Source organism: Desarmillaria tabescens (genome assembly GCF_030435595.1).
Source record: "Desarmillaria tabescens strain CCBAS 213 chromosome Unknown EV420scaffold_129, whole genome shotgun sequence".
Classification (NCBI taxonomy): domain Eukaryota; kingdom Fungi; phylum Basidiomycota; class Agaricomycetes; order Agaricales; family Physalacriaceae; genus Desarmillaria; species Desarmillaria tabescens.
The window spans coordinates 17,533-34,367 of record NW_026848428.1 but is presented as its reverse complement, the minus strand read 5'-3'; the positions used below and the strand labels follow the sequence as shown (position 1 = coordinate 34,367).

Sequence of the window (16,835 nt, the reverse complement as noted above, 5' to 3'; positions counted from 1 at the left end):
AAAAAGCTGGCACGGCGATATCGTTGTGATGCGCATAGGTGTTGCTGAGGGTATGTATGTATCGAACATGCAGTCAAAGAACAGATACCTGTCAGATTGGATGATAAAGAAGTAAGTTTTGCTGATTCCATTGTCAAGAGAGCGGGCATGGGGACTCACGTATGATGCAGATTTGTAGGGTGCTCTAGGCAGGGTCGCCCGCTGCGCATGCCCAAGATGCTCTCATTTTGCAAAGAATAGCCGTAGTCAGAGAGAGTTAGCTGTAGATTGATCTTTAGAGAATGGCGAACCAGGTTCCCGGGGTAAACCCCGTGGAGCCATGAAGTGACCCAAGTACTGAGTGAGGAAGCAAGGCAGCACCAGCAGTGGGTAGACGAGACTGGTGCCAAACAATCTGCAGCCAAACAGTGAGTCCGCCTGCCGTAGCAGCCGTACTACCTTCCTTTCTTTTACTCTTACTTGCAGCGCTCACTTCACCTCTATGGCCGGCAGCTCAGGGTTTACCCAGGCTACCTCTATGGCAGCAGGATTCGATTAAACTTTCATGGATTTATCCTAGGAGCTGGACCAACGTTTTTTTTATCGTCCGTTTCTGGTACACATCCCTACTACAGGAACTCGTTACCCGATGTCAAGCTTAAATCTCATCCGAATCCATGATCTCATCGTCGTTGTCTTCGTCAGTGCTCTGCAGTCAAGATTGTTAACACAAGTGGAAGATTTGAAGGGAAGCACGAACCTGCTGATGCATGCCACTACCGCTGGCGATTGCAGGGGTTGCTGCTGCTGTGCGTGCCCTTTCCGACGTGTACTTGAGCCTCAGTTTGATGAGGTCATTGATGGGCCACATCGCTTTGTACTTGCAGAGGATGGGGAATGCAATGGCGGCCTGAGGAACGTCAGTAGTGGCAGCATCAGATAGTGATTGTTTATGGACAGCCTGGTGGATGCTGTTGATCTCGCGGTGGTGTCTGTTCTTGTTTGACGCAAATGAGATGGTCATGTCAAGGCTATCCTCGACCTTCTTGTTCACGAAATTCTTTGCGATCAAGTAAGTTTTCATTTGCTTGTAAGGCTGCAGTAGAACTTACCCGAATATTATCCAGTTCATCGTCGAGCCGGAGGTCGGCCAAGGAATATGCTTTGTGGATTTCTCCCTTTGGTTTTGGGATCTTTCCGTCAGCATTGGCACGGATGGCGATGATGGGTTGGGATGAAAGGATCTGTCTCAGCGCCGCTGTTTCTGAGGTGGTGGGTTCTCTTTGATGCTCTCCTTGAAAGTATCCAAAGACAACATCCCAGCCCATCCGCTGGGTGATTGGAACGCCGCTCGCGGTGAACAGTGAGAAAGAAGATCTTTGGGTGATTGCTGGTGGGGGGATTCTGACTCGAGTGCGCATCGCTGTAGGAGATCTGTATGGAAATGAAACATGATAGTATTCCACCTCTTATGCTCTTGTCCGAATCCAATCCTCTTGACGAGGAAACCCGTATAATCAACCACCTCTTCATCCGCCTTGGGAGGCGCTCATTTCCTTTTCCCCATCCAGCCTCCCTCGTTCGCTTTTACCCGCTGACAACCTTCATCCTGTTTGGTTCGCCCTTATTTTTCGGGTGATACGCCCAATCGCAAGATATTTATGCTTTATTTATTATTTTCCCCCATGCACACAGTCGTTTGACCCTGACCTACACCCAGAACTTCTAATTCCTCTCTGTCTGAGCGTATCTCATGCACCCCGTTAACGCCTTTATTCATTGTTCCTTCATGCTATATGACCTTGTGCAGCATTGGGCACAAGAACATGAATCTGACCTTCTGTGACAATGACAATTGCGGAAACAGGTACTTATACAGGAGATTATCCCTGAATCTTAAGCCATCGATATCCAATTCGACCACCTCTTTCACATTGTGTCCACTGCAACTGAAGCACTTATTGCCATGGCATTCCTAGACCTTTGCTTTCGACGCCACGTAAGTCATGGTTCACGGTCTGTAATACCAAGCTTACTTTTGACCCAGGTATATCATTCTGTTGCTCGTTTGCATGGGCATCGAGGGGCGATAAACGCCCTTGCCTTCATGCCAAATGGACTAGTCCTTGCCAGTGGGAGTACGTGCCTTTATTACCCACATTTCAAGCTATGCCAACCATATTTTTGACTAGGCGATGACGAATCCATTAAACTCTGGTCAACAGGGCACGCCATCTGTCTGCAAACCTTGATTGATGGACAAGAGAGTTTCGGAGAGGTTAAGGCTCTTTGTTTCATAGGTGCCGACGGGCAATGGCTTGTCTCCGGAACTGGCCGAGGTCTGGTATGTGTCTACGAACGGACCTTAGGAGGGGTAGGTGGATTGTGACACATGAAGTTCGGAGCTCACAGAGAATGTAGCGTTACTACCAAACGACTTCCGTCCTTGGCACGTCCGCTTCCAATGACCCCGTTGAATCTCTTGCCTTCGACCCGGGATCCCGATGTCTCGCGGTGACCAGCCATAATGGAGCCATTGTCGTATACAATCCTGACTTCACTGGTAAGAAATGGTGCAGTGGCGATGGTATTTCACTCACCGTTTCCTCCGTAGGAATTCGAGTTGCACTGCGCATGCAATGGTCAAGCGATGTTGCCCCCATGATTCCTCGATCCTGCGCCTTTGTCAGTGCCGGCAAGGATCTCTTTGTTTTTGGTCTCAATACTGGGGATATGTGCGTTACAAACCCCACCAGATGAACTTGAGCACTGAATGATGCTATCAGAACAACGCTGTCAGCGACCACAGGGGAGATGGTTTCCAGGCATCACCTGGGATGCCCCATGTGAGGCTTGAGTCACATTTGCGTTATGCGCACCCTCTGACATCAGAAATAAAATAGAGGGTCCGCCGCCGTCGACAGCAAGGGTTCCGTCTTGCTTTTGCAAAACGTTGGTGATAGTTTTGAGCTATACGATATCAGGAGCAACAAACTCATACATATCATCCCTGCGGATTCTACCATACCATTTTTGACTGATGTAAAGTTTACAAAAAGTGGAGCCATAGCTGCTGGAGGCAGTGCAACTGGTAAGGTCCGCATTATCCACATCGGCAGCGGCAGTGTTGTACAGGAACTTAACCATGGCAGAGGTATTCTTCTATTGTGTAGTCTTACTTTGCCCACTAACGAGATGGAACTAGGGCCGGTGCAAGCACTCGACGTAAGCCAGTATTGTGTAACTCACACCATTCATTGCCACTGTGTTTCAGATGGCCTCTACCTGCATGCTGGATATAATTGCCAGCGGATCTTCGGCCGATTTACATGACATCAGACTTTGGGCGAAGCCGGTAAGTTTATCACTGACGCTCATGGAACGAAGACTTATACATTTGCAAGACAAGGCTGGTGGTCATGACCACTAGATCCCTTTATATTGTGCTGCTTGCCTTATCTGTTTATTACACATTCCAAATGTGGATGCCTTGGTTGAACCAGGTGAGGATCAACCTAGATTGAGATTGGGTTTGGCTTACATATCTGTAGTGGTTCTCTCTAGAGGTGGCCACAGCGTCAATTGGCCGAGCCGGGTGCCAAGGAATTCAATACTTCCAAATGTCACCTGTTCCAGATTTGGACCTCCATTGGGCATGCTGTTGTGATGGTTACGATGATGATACACCTGATCTCATGGGACGGGTATTGCAGAGACATATGCAAATGCAGGAACGTGTTGTTACTGAGGAATAGTCCAACATAGTCTCCCTTAGACAGACAGCGAAGAGACTTGTTGGCAGTGCATGAGCATGAGCCCGGTGAGGAATCTCAGTCAAAACCTCCTACATTTCATATATCCATGTGTTAGCAGATTGACATGGATTTGAAGGGCCCTTCGTGACATCATGTATACCCTTAAATATACAACGCTGTTTGAGACAACACAGAGACGTATATCATTGGAAAAATACAAAATTTACTACACTCAGTATCGCTATGACGCTCTGTCGGGAAAGATGGTCAAGACGCCGCCATCAATGATAGCTAGCCATCGAATGAGCAGTCCCGGGTTTCAATATATTTACAATGCCCCACTCCAATCAAACCTACTAGAGTTGAACGTTGAGGAGGCATTTCATGAGATAATTACAGACCGTCTGAGTTGTGTCCACACCTACCACTGTCTTTCCTACTAAGTTTATTTTGCACATCTGCAGCTGCTAGATTAATAAGGTGGGACAGTCATCTATAGCGCATTGCATCATGGAAAAGACGCTGGTATCGAACACTGAATTCCTTCTTGGACAGGCCATTCCTGTCAATCTTGTCTACGGGTAGGTAGACTAGTAATACGCAGGCTTGTTGAGAAGGACGACGACGCCAAAAAGTGAGGACATTTCCCAGTGTTAGGTGGATCGGATAAGCGATTTTGCTCCCAGAGAATTGTGTGAGCTGTGTTTTGTCGGTTGCTATAATTATCGGAGCCAGCGTAGCACCAGTAGGTAGATGATCCTTAAAAAGCTTGAGATACATCGTGCCGCAAGCTGACCAAAGCACATACTCGAATGAAGTGCCAGCAACGACCGGTCCACATTTCTGAAACACACGATGCTTCCGCACATGGTCTGTAAACACCCCCTTAAGAGTATAGACCAGCTCCTTTGCCCAGGCTGGATCACTCCATAAGTTCTTGATCGTGTCGACAATGTTTCAATATCATACAACGAACTTCTCCTCTGGCCTGGGCCTGAAAAACAGACGTCGGTTTCTCCATTCACCAGCTCGTTTTGAAATCTTCTCAAGTGAAGGTCTGATAGGCGAACAAGTTACGGAAGTTCAGCTTTGCAGACAATAAAGACAGATACGTAGCTCACCTTTCAGCTTCAGTAAAGTGCCTAGCACCGTCCTTGAGTGACGGCCCATCTCGCAATCTGCCAGTCTAATGCAGAAGTAAATGGCCAATACCAGCCAGAGGAAAGCTCGCCGTCTGCCATCTTGACGTCCCCGTCACCATCCCGAGTTTCAAAAAGTTGTCCCCACCGTTCGTGCAGGCTATCGTCCATCTGAATGACCACCGGTTTAATGTGTAATCTCCACCTGCATATCGTCCTCTTATCTAGAAGTCTTTGCTGAGCTCCCAAAATATGCCCGAGCCTACGGTTGTTCTGTGAGCTGGGGCCAGATCTTGCCTCTCCCTCGGTGACGCCCTCCTCGACCGGAATAAAATGGTAGAAGTCTGTTTCCGGCTCGAAAGCCTGCATGATATCTCCACCATCATCCTCATCTACATCTGGAAGATCCCCTCAGTTGTCGGCTCCATTGTCGAGATAGCGAGCATGAGGACTCACGTATGATGCAGATTTGTAGGGTGCTCTAGGCAGGGTCGCCCGCTGCGCATGCCCAAGATGCTCTCATTTTGCAAAGAATAGCTGTAGTCAGAGAGAGTTAGCTGTAGATTGATCTTTAGAGAATGGCGAACCAGGTTCCCGGGGTAAACCCCGTGGAGCCATGAAGCGACCCAAGTACTGAGTGAGGAAGCAAGGCAGCACCAGCAGTGGGTAGACGAGACTGGTGCCAAACAATCTGCAGCCAAACAGTGAGTCCACCTGCTGTAGCAGCCATACTACCTTCCTTTCTTTTACTCTTACTTGCAGCGCTCACTTCACCTCTATGGCCGGCAGCTCAGGGTTTACCCAGGCTACCTCTATGGCAGCAGGATTCGATTAAACTTTCATGGATTTATCCTAGGAGCTGGACCAACGTTTTTTTTATCAGTCCGTTTCTGGTACACATCCCTACTACAGGAACTCGTTACCCGATGTCAAGCTTAAATCTCATCCGAATCCATGATCTCGTCGTCGTTGTCTTCAGTCAGTGCTCTGCAGTCAAGATTGTTAACACAAGTGGAAGATTTGAAGGGAAGCACTGAACCTGCTGATGCGTGCCACTACCGCTGGCGATTGCAGGGGTTGCTGCTGCTGCATGCGCCCTTTCCGACGTGTACTTGAGCCTCAGTTTGATGAGGTCATTGATGGGCCACATCGCTTTGTACTTGCAGAGGATGGGGAATGCAATGGCGGCCTGAGGAACGTCAGTAGTGGCAGCGTCAGATAGTGATTGTTTACAGGACAGCCCGGTGGATGCTGTTGATCTCAGCGGTGGTGTCTGTTCTTGTTTGACGCGAACGAGACGGTCGTGTCGAGGCTATCCTCGACCTTCTTGTTCACGAAATTCTTTGCGATCAAGTAAGTTTTCATTTGTTTGTAAGCAGTGCTTTTGTTTCCGGTCTTTCCATAAACCCTGACCTTTTTATCGGCGTACCGATGAGAAAATTAACGATGTAAGTGTTTCGTCACTGGTGCTCTTTCATTTGCTGGTGATTTCTCCAGGTTGACCCATATAGACGTGGACGGCATACCCAAGGTACAAAGCTCGGGCGGTGTGTCTCGAGGTGTGTATACTAGCTTCCTTACTTATCTTGACTAGGACTATTTGAACACTTCGTCCCGCCACCGCCGACAGCTCAAGTACTCACCCCCAGTACTCAATGGTGTGCCGTCTGATCTCATTTCTCCTGTCTCTCATCATTTATCGGACGTGGTTTTTTGAAGGAGAACCAGCTCTGTGGGTGATCGATTCAAGCGAACTCCGCCGTTCGTCTGAGCAGGATGGCAGTTCTGAGAATGTTACATTGCCTCAGGATCCCACGTGAGTGGCGGTTATGGTTTTGCAAGGTCGCCGTGGAGGATGAGGTGCATGCCCTTCTTCGTTGTGCAGGTTTGGTGGAGTGATGCCGTCTTGTTCTCGCCGACGCCTATGCTATATGCCCCATGCTCGCTGACCTATGGGAGCGCCTAGATGATAAGGAGTGTTTCGCATGCTTGGCTACAATTTTGGAGTCTCGATTAGTACAAGTATGTACATCGTGGTACACACAGCTCATAGTGACATTAAACCTGTGAGATATTCCCAGTTCGCACCTGGTGGAATTACTACGGTCTGTGACATGTCTCGTGGAGGCATAGAACTCTGGCGGTCCTCATTGGGACCTGAGTAATGGTTTTCTACTCATTGTGTTTCTTGGACATTATATGATTATTGAACTATGGGGAGAATGTTGAAATTGACTGTGATATTCCAGCCCGATGTGTACAAAAGTCCCCGGCCGCCGCAAATCACTCGGCGGCTTGCTCAGTGGGTCACTTAAGCGCCCACATCCATTTTACGGTCGGCAAAAAGTTGGATTTTGTCCGACACTCTATATAAGGTATTTCGGATCAGCCAAAATGCGGATCAAATCCTGCATTTTGCCGGATGGCAAAACAAACCCTTTTCGAAGGGCTGGAGAATTTATAATACTGCTGTCATTCTGGCTACTGCAAAATTATTATATTCCCGGGGGTTCAAATACTAGCAGGATCTTATAATTTATCTACATTTTGTTCACTCAAAACTATTCATTTTCATGTGGCAAAATCCGGTGCCAAAACTTTATATAGCTTCCATGAATTTTGCATGCATTTTGACCCCCCCAAAATAGTCGCCAGCCAGCTGTGACCACGACTGCCGCCGACGACTCGACCTCCGTCAAGGCACTAGTACTTTCATCTTTTCACTTATTTTTATGCTGGAAGTAGCGGCGCCTACCTGAAGTCCCCATAAGGGCAAGATGGTGATGCTTTAAGTTTGCTAGGCATTCTGGTGCGTACATTTACACAATACTTGTTGTTAGCCGTCCTGAAAACGGTTAGTATATAGGCAGAAGTCTTCAGAAAACAAGGCGCACTTTTTCAGACATGAACTCCCCCATTTCACTCGCATGGAAGGGAGGTATTCTTGCTGGATTCTCTCAATGGATACTCAAGGATTTCGCTTGAGGCCACGCATGACCGTCCGCCGGATCACTCAAGTTCCTCCACAGCCTCGATAGCTGTACATGTACTCGTTTGGTTGTAGCGCGGCGGACCAAGTAAGTCCTGTTTAGTACTTGCTGAAATTCCTCTCACCGATAACTACTCCAGGTTTATCCCACGACTACCTCCCCCGAACGAGCCGCTAAATTCTCTATCCAACTCATCTTCTACGACCAACTCGGAAGCTCCCATTTGACTCTCGCTCATTGAAGCCATTGTTATTCTTGTCCATTGGTCTCTTCATCGCAAACGCTTGGAGCACTTCCGCATCCAGGATGGGTTCCTTCATGGGGTGGGACACTCGGTTTAGAGTTCGAGGTATGCAGGTATCGTGTCACTTGGCGTTTACCAATTCATTGACGAATATGTAGAACACATCAGCTAGGGAGCTAAGTAATCTTCCCAGATGATGTACAGAAAGAGCTGGACGTGGACATAACGGCTATGAAAAGATACGGCAAGGCGCTGGAGGAATGAGTGTATTCATTAGACCAATCGCGAGTCTGTTGGCGGACATTTCCGTTGCGGTAGGGATGAAAGCGGCCATTTCACTCTGGTTCTTGACGATTGCTGACAGACCGTGTAGGTTCGGAGAGCTGAGTACACGGACCATCTTGATCACGTCTATTTTCCAACCTTTGCGATCAACGGGCACGCAGAAACTGCTCAGGAGTTTGTCATCAACAACCCCTCCGCCGTTGGACTCTTGAAGAAGTTCGCTCTTGGTGGCTGCGACAGTTTGTATCCAGCTAGGTATAGCACCACTCCTTGCGTCAATGTTCTTGCAAAGAATAATGTTTGACAAGTACATACCCGAATACAGAAATCACGAAACGTTCGTCCGGCCCCATGCTCTGGCTCCTAAGTCTCGCGAGATGCTTCGAAATACAGATTCAGCCATTCTTGACTAGTTATAGGCTGCAACGCCACCTACTCGGCACCGCAGCGAAAGCACAGAAGACATAGTCCGCCATTTGTGCCTGACAGTCTGGATGTGTCCATGGCTCACGCTTAGATCGACTCTGGTGCCAAAGCATCGGACTTTTTTCTCTCGACGCTACTTTGCATGAGCATGAAGGTGGTCTTTTTCGAATAGTATCACTGCATCCAACGAACGACACGAGGCGGGATAGCGGCGGGGGAACATCAATCGTCATCCAAGAAACTAGATCTTCGCAAACTGCAACCTGATCACTATCTTTGCACGAACGAGCCCATTCACTGGTAACGATGGTCAGAGAAGGGTGACACCGTGATAAGGGACTATTTTTGACTGATTTTCCCTTGCTCGGTTCTTCGCATCACGAAACATACTGTTAAACAAGGCTCACAGTTCCTGACCGCGTCATACGCGTCATTCGTTCCCCTCCACTCGTCCTGGGCACTCATAGACCTGTATTTTTGTTTCTACTCCATGACTGATGACCTCCACCGCCCAGAGTAGACGACTCGAAAAGCTATAAGAGAGGGATTAAACCAGCAGGTATTCATTCTCAAGCCCTCACAATTGTACAGCTTATTAATCTCACTTCACCATGTTCGCTCGTATCTCTGTCTCTGCTTTCCTGGCCCTACCTCTTCTTGCCAGCGGCGGTGTCATTCCTGTCGTCCTTCCCCGTAATGATATTATGACCAGCGAGGGTCCTACACTCCTCCCTGACTCTGTCGTCTGCCTTACCCCTCCCCCCGTTCCCTATCCTCGCGATGAATCGGATGACGGTGCGGTTATTATGGGCAGGCAGGCTCTTCCAGCTCTTCCCGCCCCTCCTGCCATTCTGGCTATTCCGGCTATTCCAGTGCTTCCAGGCAGACAGGCTCTTCCAGCTCCTCCCGCTCCTCCCGCCCCACCCGCTCCTCCGGCCGTTCCAGCTCTTCCTGCCCTTACAGGCAGGCAGGTGATTCCGGCTCTCCCGGCTCCTCCTGCCCCGCCAGCTCCTCCCGCTCCTCCGGCGATTCCAGCTATTCCAGCGCTTACAGGAAGGCAAGCTCTACCCGCCCTTCCAGCTCTACCCGCTCCTCCTGCCCTCCCAGCTCTTCCCGCCCTTCCTCGTGATGAATCAAACGTTATTAGCAGGCAGGTCACAATCTCCCCAGTCCTCCCCACCCTTCCGACCGGCGACGAAGCAAGTGTTATTGAAGGCAGACAGGTTGTTACGGGCTCTCCCACCATCTCCCCAGTCCTTCCCGCTCTTCCCGCTCTTCCTCGTGATGAATCAAATGTTATTAGCAGGCAGATTACGATCTCCCCAGTCCCTCCCATCCTTCTGACCGGCGACGAAGCAAGTGTTATTGAAGGCAGACAGGTTGTTACGGGCTCTCCCACCATCTCTCCAGTCCTTCCCGCTCTTCCCCGTGCTATGATTATGGGCAGACAGGTTGTCACGATCTCCCCAGTCCTCTCCGCAGTCCTTCCTCGTGATGATGGTGCCATTATTGCGGGCAGGCAGGTCATTACGGGCTCCCCAGTTATCTCCCCAGTCCTTCCTCGTGGACAGTGATTCCGTTAGTAACACTTTTTTCAATTTAATTATACGCTTATATTTTCTTCAAACAGGCTGTGCCACGGCCTCTAAGGGAGCAGGCAATTTCTCGTGAATGAGAGCGTCTTGGTGATCTTGTAAAATGTATTCGTTCCTTAGATAAATAGTTCGAGAAAACAATATTGCTAGGTAGTAGCAAATGTACCATTACCTATAACATTTTGAGATGTTCTGTCATTTGAAGCTTCCTGCTGAATTATAGCTCTCCTTGTCGAATTATCGAATGGGTGGTTCAAGTAAACTGTGGCGAGTTTGGCCATCGATCGATCGGTCCGATTATTGGGCTCTAGTTGATATAGAATAATGATATGTGTTACTACCAGGGAGAAAATTTATTACAGAAGGAAGCTAGTCGTCGACGGATAAATATTTAACTCAGAACGCGAGGAGAAAACTCTGCTATTCCACTATCAAGCTAAGAATCAGGCTCGCGGTTTATGCTAATTTGCGGATCATATAACAAATCTTTCAACCTGTATCCTCGACGATATCTACATCGAGCATGTTTCTCTTTTCCATAAGCGGGAGTGTTTCATGGACCCACTCTATGAAATGCGATCCTTCCCAGGAAGAAGGGTAATCAGCGTGAGGGTTAAATGTCACCTTCAACCATTGAAACGCCTTCATGTCTGGCCCTGTTAGGATCTCATCCAACCTTGACCATTGCCTCACCCAGTCATCGTCATCCATAGTGAGGCCATCAAAAAGCGAGGGAGGCACGACCACCAACAGAAGCGTCTTCATCATGATAGGTCCATCAGCGCCAGTCAGAGAATCGAGCAACCATCTCATGACTTTGATATGCCAACTGCTGCGTTGACTACACTCCATCTCAATCTTCAACGTCGGCATTGTCAGGGGAAGTACGTCAAGCTGAGCCGGCCATCCCGACATTATGTTTATACGATACACTTTATTCATCCAAACCATCATCAGTGTATGTTGTAAAGAAAAAAATGGGCCTCACTCACTAACTCTACGGATACGAATATCCAAGCTCCTCAAGGACCTCGACGCTGCACGGACAAACGCGCATATCGAAGAGAGATATTCCCCAGGAGGGTACATGATACAAAGCTCGCGCAGGGAATCTGCATATACTGCTCGTAGCTCTCGCTGATGGATGAGGAACTCCACGACGGAAGCACGGAACGATGTTCCCCACATTGATATCTTGTTGATCTTCGGAAGCAACCCACCAACGCTCCCAAGCTCGACCAGGAAATCCTGCCGGAATCGTATCGCGCTCAATTGGAGGCTTGTCAACCCAGGGAGCTGACAGATGAGGCGGTGGAGCGACCATGGATCGGGGAATTGGAATCTGTCGAGGTGGAGCGCGGTTAGGTTTGGGAGGGATGATAGGAATGGAATTAGGCTGGGGATATCGGAACCGCGGCGTATGGTGATGTTCTTGATGTACGGGAGGACGCTTTGGGAGAACAAATCGTCGGGTGTGTGCTTGAGCTCGATGCTGTGTAAGAGGTGTACACGGGTGCGGAGGTAGAACAGTCGGCAGACGAAAGAACAGGCGATGAGCGCGTCTTTGTCATCCCAGAGGTAATCGATGATTTCCTCTATGAGTTCAGGTGGGATGCTGAGCTGCATTGCACGTCAGGATATTTCCAGATTTTCCTGTATCACGTACAGAGTGGTGCTTCGTCGTCTTAGTTGCTTGGACCAAATCTTTCATACTGTGTGAGGGCGAAGACAGCGTATTGAAAGTCGAAGTGGACATCCTGTTTATTCACGTGATTAAAGTGTTTTGAAGGAGGGATCTTGATTCTGAGGAATCCATGCACTTGTCGGTCACGACTGGGAAATCCTGGCTCCTGGGACCGGTTCGTGACGGTGCAGGAAATCGAAGGCCAGGCCCGAAATCGAGGCCCAGAAATCGCGGTCCGACTCACGTGGCGGCTGTGCTTCAGTATGAAATTTGTAATTTCAATTTTCAAGTCTGCCTGTTCACCAAATGCCCGCATTTCATTCGACAGTAGCTTTCAGCCTTTTGATGAAGGTTAGCTGTCTATTGACAACGCGTGACAATTACACTTCGAGGTTGACGTTGCACTTTGGAGCACATACGAAGCTTGTGTGCTTTGGCCAATATCAATTTTGTTCTGTGATTTCTCAAACTACGTCAGATACCATCCGGCATGCATGGAACATAACGTTCTAGGGAATATCAGGTAAATATACTGTCAACACGTGCATCGTAAGTTTTAAAGTTCGAACCTAATTCTCTCTTCGGCACTTTGCCTTTTTCTCTCATATCATCCTCAGCATCGTTGGCCTCAAAAGCTTGGGAATATTCACCCAAGTACGTATCCTTCTCTAGCAAACGAATGTTTCTTTAGCCCAAAACGCTCATTCTAGTCCTACAGACATCCGTCGTAATAATCTGTTATCGATGGAATAAGATAACTCTACTGTTCGTTGTCTGTAAACTTCGCTCACCCCAGGTCATTCATGTAATGTTTTTAGGAAATCTCTGAATACCATTTACACCGGTGTACTCAGGAAAATACGACTGTGGGGCCACATATCATGTGCAGCGACATCATGGTGCTCCTTCGTACGGGGAACTCATCAGAAGACCTCGACTGGGAGACGTTGGCATCAATAATGGAACACATACACCTCCTCGAATCCGAGATCGTTGCCCGCAATGAACGGCTCCAGCCGCAGGCTATGCTGCATGATGTTCCTCCCCAGCACGAACGAGACCTTGCCATGCAGGATCTCGAAAACCATAAATCCATATTCGCGCCCATACGACGTCTTCCGAATGATGTTTTGCTACGTATATTTCAGATGTCCACTGGTGTCGGGGTCAAACCTGACGTGAAAACTATCCCCTGGGTTCTCGGTTACGTCTGTCATCACTGGAGAGCCCTCTCCCGCTCTTCACACTCCTTATGGACTGACATTTGTCTCGCGAGCCTGCGCTACTCCAACCTCTCATCCGGTCAACGTAGTCTGCGCAACCGTCTCCTCTCTCTATCTGGAGATTCACCACTCAAGATCACTATAAACATGATCAATCCTTTTAAGGCTGATATACCCCATCGCCCAGTTTTCCCAAGTGATGATAGAGACAGGATTTTGGAAGACATCACTCGCCATTCTCATCGATACTCTCGTATAACCCTCATCATAGGAGGGCCAGTATCAACCGCTCAGAACTTCTCTTGTCGGTTACCCCTGCTACGCAGCCTCTTTTTGGCGGTGTTTGATATTAACAACCCTCGCATCTGTCGTCTGTTTTCATCGGCTCCCCTTCTCCAGGATGTCAACTTCGTTGGGCCTATTGTCATGTGGCGGGAGTTTGCTCGAGTGGTGTCCCTTTCCCAGCTCGTCAGGCTAACAGTGCATGATGACATCATGCCAGATTTCTACGCTTGTGTGAAGGAGACTACCGCATTGGAGGACCTGTATTTTCGCATCTCACATCTGGAAGATCAAGTCGTCCAACCATCTACACCCGGGTCCAATGCACAGCTCCTTCCCACCTTCGTCCATAATAATATCCAGAAGCTGGTGTTGGATGGCAAACTTCTTTGTATTCTGGACCGGTTCTCCATTCCAAACTTGAAAGAATTACTCATTTGCAGCAAGCTCGGCGAGGATCATCTAGTTAGACCAGAAGTAGAATCCCCTGATCTCGGAGTCGGAGTCGGGCACCTCCTTCGTTTTCTGAAGGGCTCAGAATGCAATCTACAGGCATTCCACTGCTTCATACCGATACCGCTTTCGGCGCTCAGAAGCTTATGGAAACAGTGGTTGTCGTCATTGACAAGACTCACCATCACCATTACTTTACCGACTCAAGGAGATGTTGTTCGAGAGCTGACGTTCCAGGAGGGCGAACCTGGCGTCCTTCCAAACCTCCAGCTTTTGAGGCTGCGTACGCCTGACGGTGTGTCTATCTTCGAGGATGACAGCCTTCTCAAAATGGTATTGTCACGGCTTGCTCGATGTCCCGGAAGTTTTACGACACAAGATAATGACTGAGATACTCGACGGGGAGGTCCTTAGTCAGGATGTTATCACTCAAATGCAGCGTCTGCGTGAGATGAGGGCGGTGGGCGTCTGTGTTGAACTCTTCGCGGATGAATATTTGGACTATTTCGAAACTGATGAACGCTTCGCCAAGTTTGTAGAGGAGAGAAAAGCGTAGTAGCATGGATGTTGTATATAACAATGCTACTATGCAGAAGATAATCCTTGTGTCTGATCACTGATGGTCATATTCAGACTGTACCGCAAGGACTCGTTCCATGGAGGGACTCAACGGTGACTTGGAAGCAATGCTCGAAAAGGAGCCTTGTTGACTAACTCGCAATTGCTTAATCCGACTCTGGAACACCAGTCCGTGAGCAATGATTAAGAAAACACAGTAGGCTGAATCTTTCAAGATCAATTTGTTCTATCCAAGTCGGAGTCCAGCGAGCAAATTGATGTGATACAAACTCTTGCTATCACATCGTAGTGATTCTTTCTCATACTCGTAAGGACACGGATATAAATACCGAGGCAGAAATCGAGAACAACAAACGGCGGTTTTTCAAAGTGCATTTGTCTACTGAACAAGTAAATAGGTCGAGAAAATAAAATTGCTGGATCGTATCGTAGTAAATATGCCAATGATTATCATGTTTCTGATTTTCTAACTTTTCCCAGTGACCGCCAACCGTTGCCTTTAAGAGCTGCAGGTTGAATGTTAGGTAAAGTCAATGACTATCTCAGATTTTGCTGGCGCGGACTGCCCGACGCGGAAAGAGACAGACAGTGACGGTGACACAAGGAACCAGACCAAACCAGACCCAGAGCCAAGTGTCATATATTGAGCACCAGACGCTAAGAACACTCAGGTGAACGAACCGATAACAAGAACTCCAGAAATTCAACAGCCTGTCACTCGTCTGCGACAAAGCTTGACGTAGAGTACACAGATCGCTAATTGTGACGTACCTGGACCTTTCGAAATGTTCATTTTGGAGGTCTAAGTACGTCATAATTGCGCGTCTAGGGATGAAGGAATGCAGGGTGAGCAAAGAGGTAGCGCTTATGCACCTTCAGCCGTTGATCCGCCACCACTATCACCATCCCTTGACCTTGAGTGAATTGAGATCGCCAAACAATGTGTCCCATCAACGCGTCTAGTTTGCAGAATCTGAAGCTGCAAACCAGACGCGTTCGAATTCTGAAAACCAAACGCGTTCCTCAATGGCGTGTCCGAAAACATCGATACATGTCGTTGTCGTGAGAGGGAAGCTGTAGTGGATGAGTCCAAATGTCTCAACGCGTTATGGAGGACGGGAAAGAACAGAGGCGACGAAGAAGTTTGATTTGCCCAGGTAGTACTCACGCCATCACGTCACATATACCCTTTTCCCATGACCTACGACAGCCTACGACTCGGACTCGCGGGAGCCCTAGTAGGTTGCAAACCCGGAGTCTTGCTAGTCGAACATCGACGCTAGGGTGGAACAGAGCCTGTCTTGTCATGCCCATAAAATAAAACAGCAAAAGAAACGCACCTCTGTCACGCACGCACACGCATCAGCGCATCCACATATCAAACAAAACGCAAACGCAGTGAACGCACGAACACATTACTTAAACGCGAAATCCGTGCCCGGCTGAGAGTTGGCGGACAAATAAACTACAACATAGCTTCTAATCTGAACGACGACTGCCGCCGCCGACGAGGATCTCCCTCAAAGCACTAGTACTTATTTCTATGCTGGAAGTAGCGGCGCCTACCTGAAGTCCCTGTAAGAGCAATATGGTGATGCTTCAAGTTTGCTAGACATTCTGGTGCGTACATCTACACAATGTTTGTGTTTCGCCGTTCTGAAAACGATTAGTATCTAGGCAGAAATCTTCAGAAAACAAGGCGCAGCCATTTTTAGACGTAATATACACCATTTCGCTCGCTTGGAAGGAAGTTACTCTCGCTGGCTTCTCTCAATGGATACGCAAGGATTTCGCTTGAGGCGACGCATGACCGTCCACCGGATCTCTCGAGTTCCTCCGCAAGGGATTCCTCTGTGGCTACATTGATGTTGGAATGAGAGTGGTTCTGGGTAGTTGTCACCAGCCGTAAGAAACGATGTTGCACATCGACGGTCCTAAGGTTGTGAGGAACATTGCGCAGTGAGTAATGCTCTTATCTTGGTGCGTTTTTGGCTAACTAGTATGTGAAATGACAGGTTTCAGCTCGAAGTGGTATTCTACATATATGCTACATGCATTCCTTGCTATGTACATCTCAGCTATAAGCGGTACACTCTAGCGTTACTATTCGATGTCGTCCGCTTGTCCTCTCCTTCAAGGATGGCCTACCTTTGGGAACTCCCCTTCCACGCGTAATCTCCGTCCTTCTCTTTCTTCATCGA

General features: G+C 48.4%; 7 protein-coding genes across 7 annotated transcripts; 4 read left to right on the top strand and 3 right to left on the bottom strand.

Annotated features, from left to right (window-relative positions):
• Nucleotides 1-637: 637 nt before the first annotated feature.
• Nucleotides 638-1,400, bottom strand: EV420DRAFT_1487587 (uncharacterized protein; the record flags this gene model as incomplete). The annotated part of the gene is made up of 3 exons (XM_060470536.1): nt 638-688; nt 740-1,039; nt 1,092-1,400. 3 exons carry the CDS (start codon nt 1,398-1,400, stop codon nt 638-640), a joined length of 660 nt encoding a protein of 219 aa, XP_060322229.1.
• Nucleotides 1,401-1,945: 545 nt separating this feature from the next.
• Nucleotides 1,946-3,734, top strand: EV420DRAFT_1652606 (WD40-repeat-containing domain protein; the record flags this gene model as incomplete). Its single annotated transcript, XM_060478666.1, has 10 exons — nt 1,946-1,978; nt 2,027-2,117; nt 2,172-2,353; nt 2,401-2,542; nt 2,594-2,714; nt 2,766-2,825; nt 2,883-3,204; nt 3,254-3,334; nt 3,384-3,482; nt 3,531-3,734. The coding sequence occupies 10 exons, from the start codon at nt 1,946-1,948 to the stop codon at nt 3,732-3,734; spliced, it is 1,335 nt and encodes a 444-aa protein (XP_060322228.1).
• A 489-nt stretch (nt 3,735-4,223) lies between these two features.
• Nucleotides 4,224-4,575, bottom strand: EV420DRAFT_1281260 (uncharacterized protein; the record flags this gene model as incomplete). Its single annotated transcript, XM_060468253.1, has 2 exons — nt 4,224-4,493; nt 4,543-4,575. The coding sequence occupies 2 exons, from the start codon at nt 4,573-4,575 to the stop codon at nt 4,224-4,226; spliced, it is 303 nt and encodes a 100-aa protein (XP_060322227.1).
• A 2,962-nt stretch (nt 4,576-7,537) lies between these two features.
• EV420DRAFT_1753809 (uncharacterized protein) lies at nt 7,538-9,035 on the top strand. The gene is made up of 5 exons (XM_060480468.1): nt 7,538-7,682; nt 7,733-7,950; nt 8,080-8,212; nt 8,312-8,421; nt 8,481-9,035. Exons 2-5 carry the CDS (start codon nt 7,918-7,920, stop codon nt 8,694-8,696), a joined length of 492 nt encoding a protein of 163 aa, XP_060322226.1. The 5' UTR covers nt 7,538-7,682; nt 7,733-7,917; the 3' UTR covers nt 8,697-9,035.
• Nucleotides 9,036-9,234: 199 nt separating this feature from the next.
• EV420DRAFT_241900 (uncharacterized protein) lies at nt 9,235-10,581 on the top strand. The gene is made up of 3 exons (XM_060481355.1): nt 9,235-9,377; nt 9,483-10,396; nt 10,449-10,581. The coding sequence occupies exon 2, from the start codon at nt 9,523-9,525 to the stop codon at nt 10,390-10,392; it is 870 nt and encodes a 289-aa protein (XP_060322225.1). The 5' UTR covers nt 9,235-9,377; nt 9,483-9,522; the 3' UTR covers nt 10,393-10,396; nt 10,449-10,581.
• EV420DRAFT_1590913 (uncharacterized protein) lies at nt 10,429-12,124 on the bottom strand (the record flags this gene model as incomplete). Its single annotated transcript, XM_060474916.1, has 6 exons — nt 10,429-10,742; nt 10,841-10,882; nt 10,903-11,271; nt 11,302-11,345; nt 11,406-12,033; nt 12,080-12,124. The coding sequence occupies 4 exons, from the start codon at nt 12,122-12,124 to the stop codon at nt 10,903-10,905; spliced, it is 1,086 nt and encodes a 361-aa protein (XP_060322224.1). The 3' UTR covers nt 10,429-10,742; nt 10,841-10,882.
• Nucleotides 12,125-12,732: 608 nt separating this feature from the next.
• EV420DRAFT_241876 (uncharacterized protein) lies at nt 12,733-14,583 on the top strand. The gene is made up of 3 exons (XM_060481354.1): nt 12,733-12,751; nt 12,816-12,862; nt 12,916-14,583. Exon 3 carries the CDS (start codon nt 12,979-12,981, stop codon nt 14,443-14,445), a length of 1,467 nt encoding a protein of 488 aa, XP_060322223.1. The 5' UTR covers nt 12,733-12,751; nt 12,816-12,862; nt 12,916-12,978; the 3' UTR covers nt 14,446-14,583.
• Nucleotides 14,584-16,835: the final 2,252 nt, after the last annotated feature.

Coding starts and splice junctions, on each gene's coding strand:
- EV420DRAFT_1753809 (XM_060480468.1), top strand. CDS start 7,918: ATGTACTCGTTTGGTTGTAGCGCGGCGGACCAA. Junction 7,951..8,079: donor GTTGTAGCGCGGCGGACCAA/GTAAGTCCTGTT, acceptor CCAACTCGGAAG/CTCCCATTTGACTCTCGCTC. Junction 8,422..8,480: donor TGGCGGACATTTCCGTTGCG/GTAGGGATGAAA, acceptor CAGACCGTGTAG/GTTCGGAGAGCTGAGTACAC.
- EV420DRAFT_241900 (XM_060481355.1), top strand. CDS start 9,523: ATGACCAGCGAGGGTCCTACACTCCTCCCTGACTCTGTCGTCTGCCTT.
- EV420DRAFT_241876 (XM_060481354.1), top strand. CDS start 12,979: ATGTGCAGCGACATCATGGTGCTCCTTCGTACGGGGAACTCATCAGAA.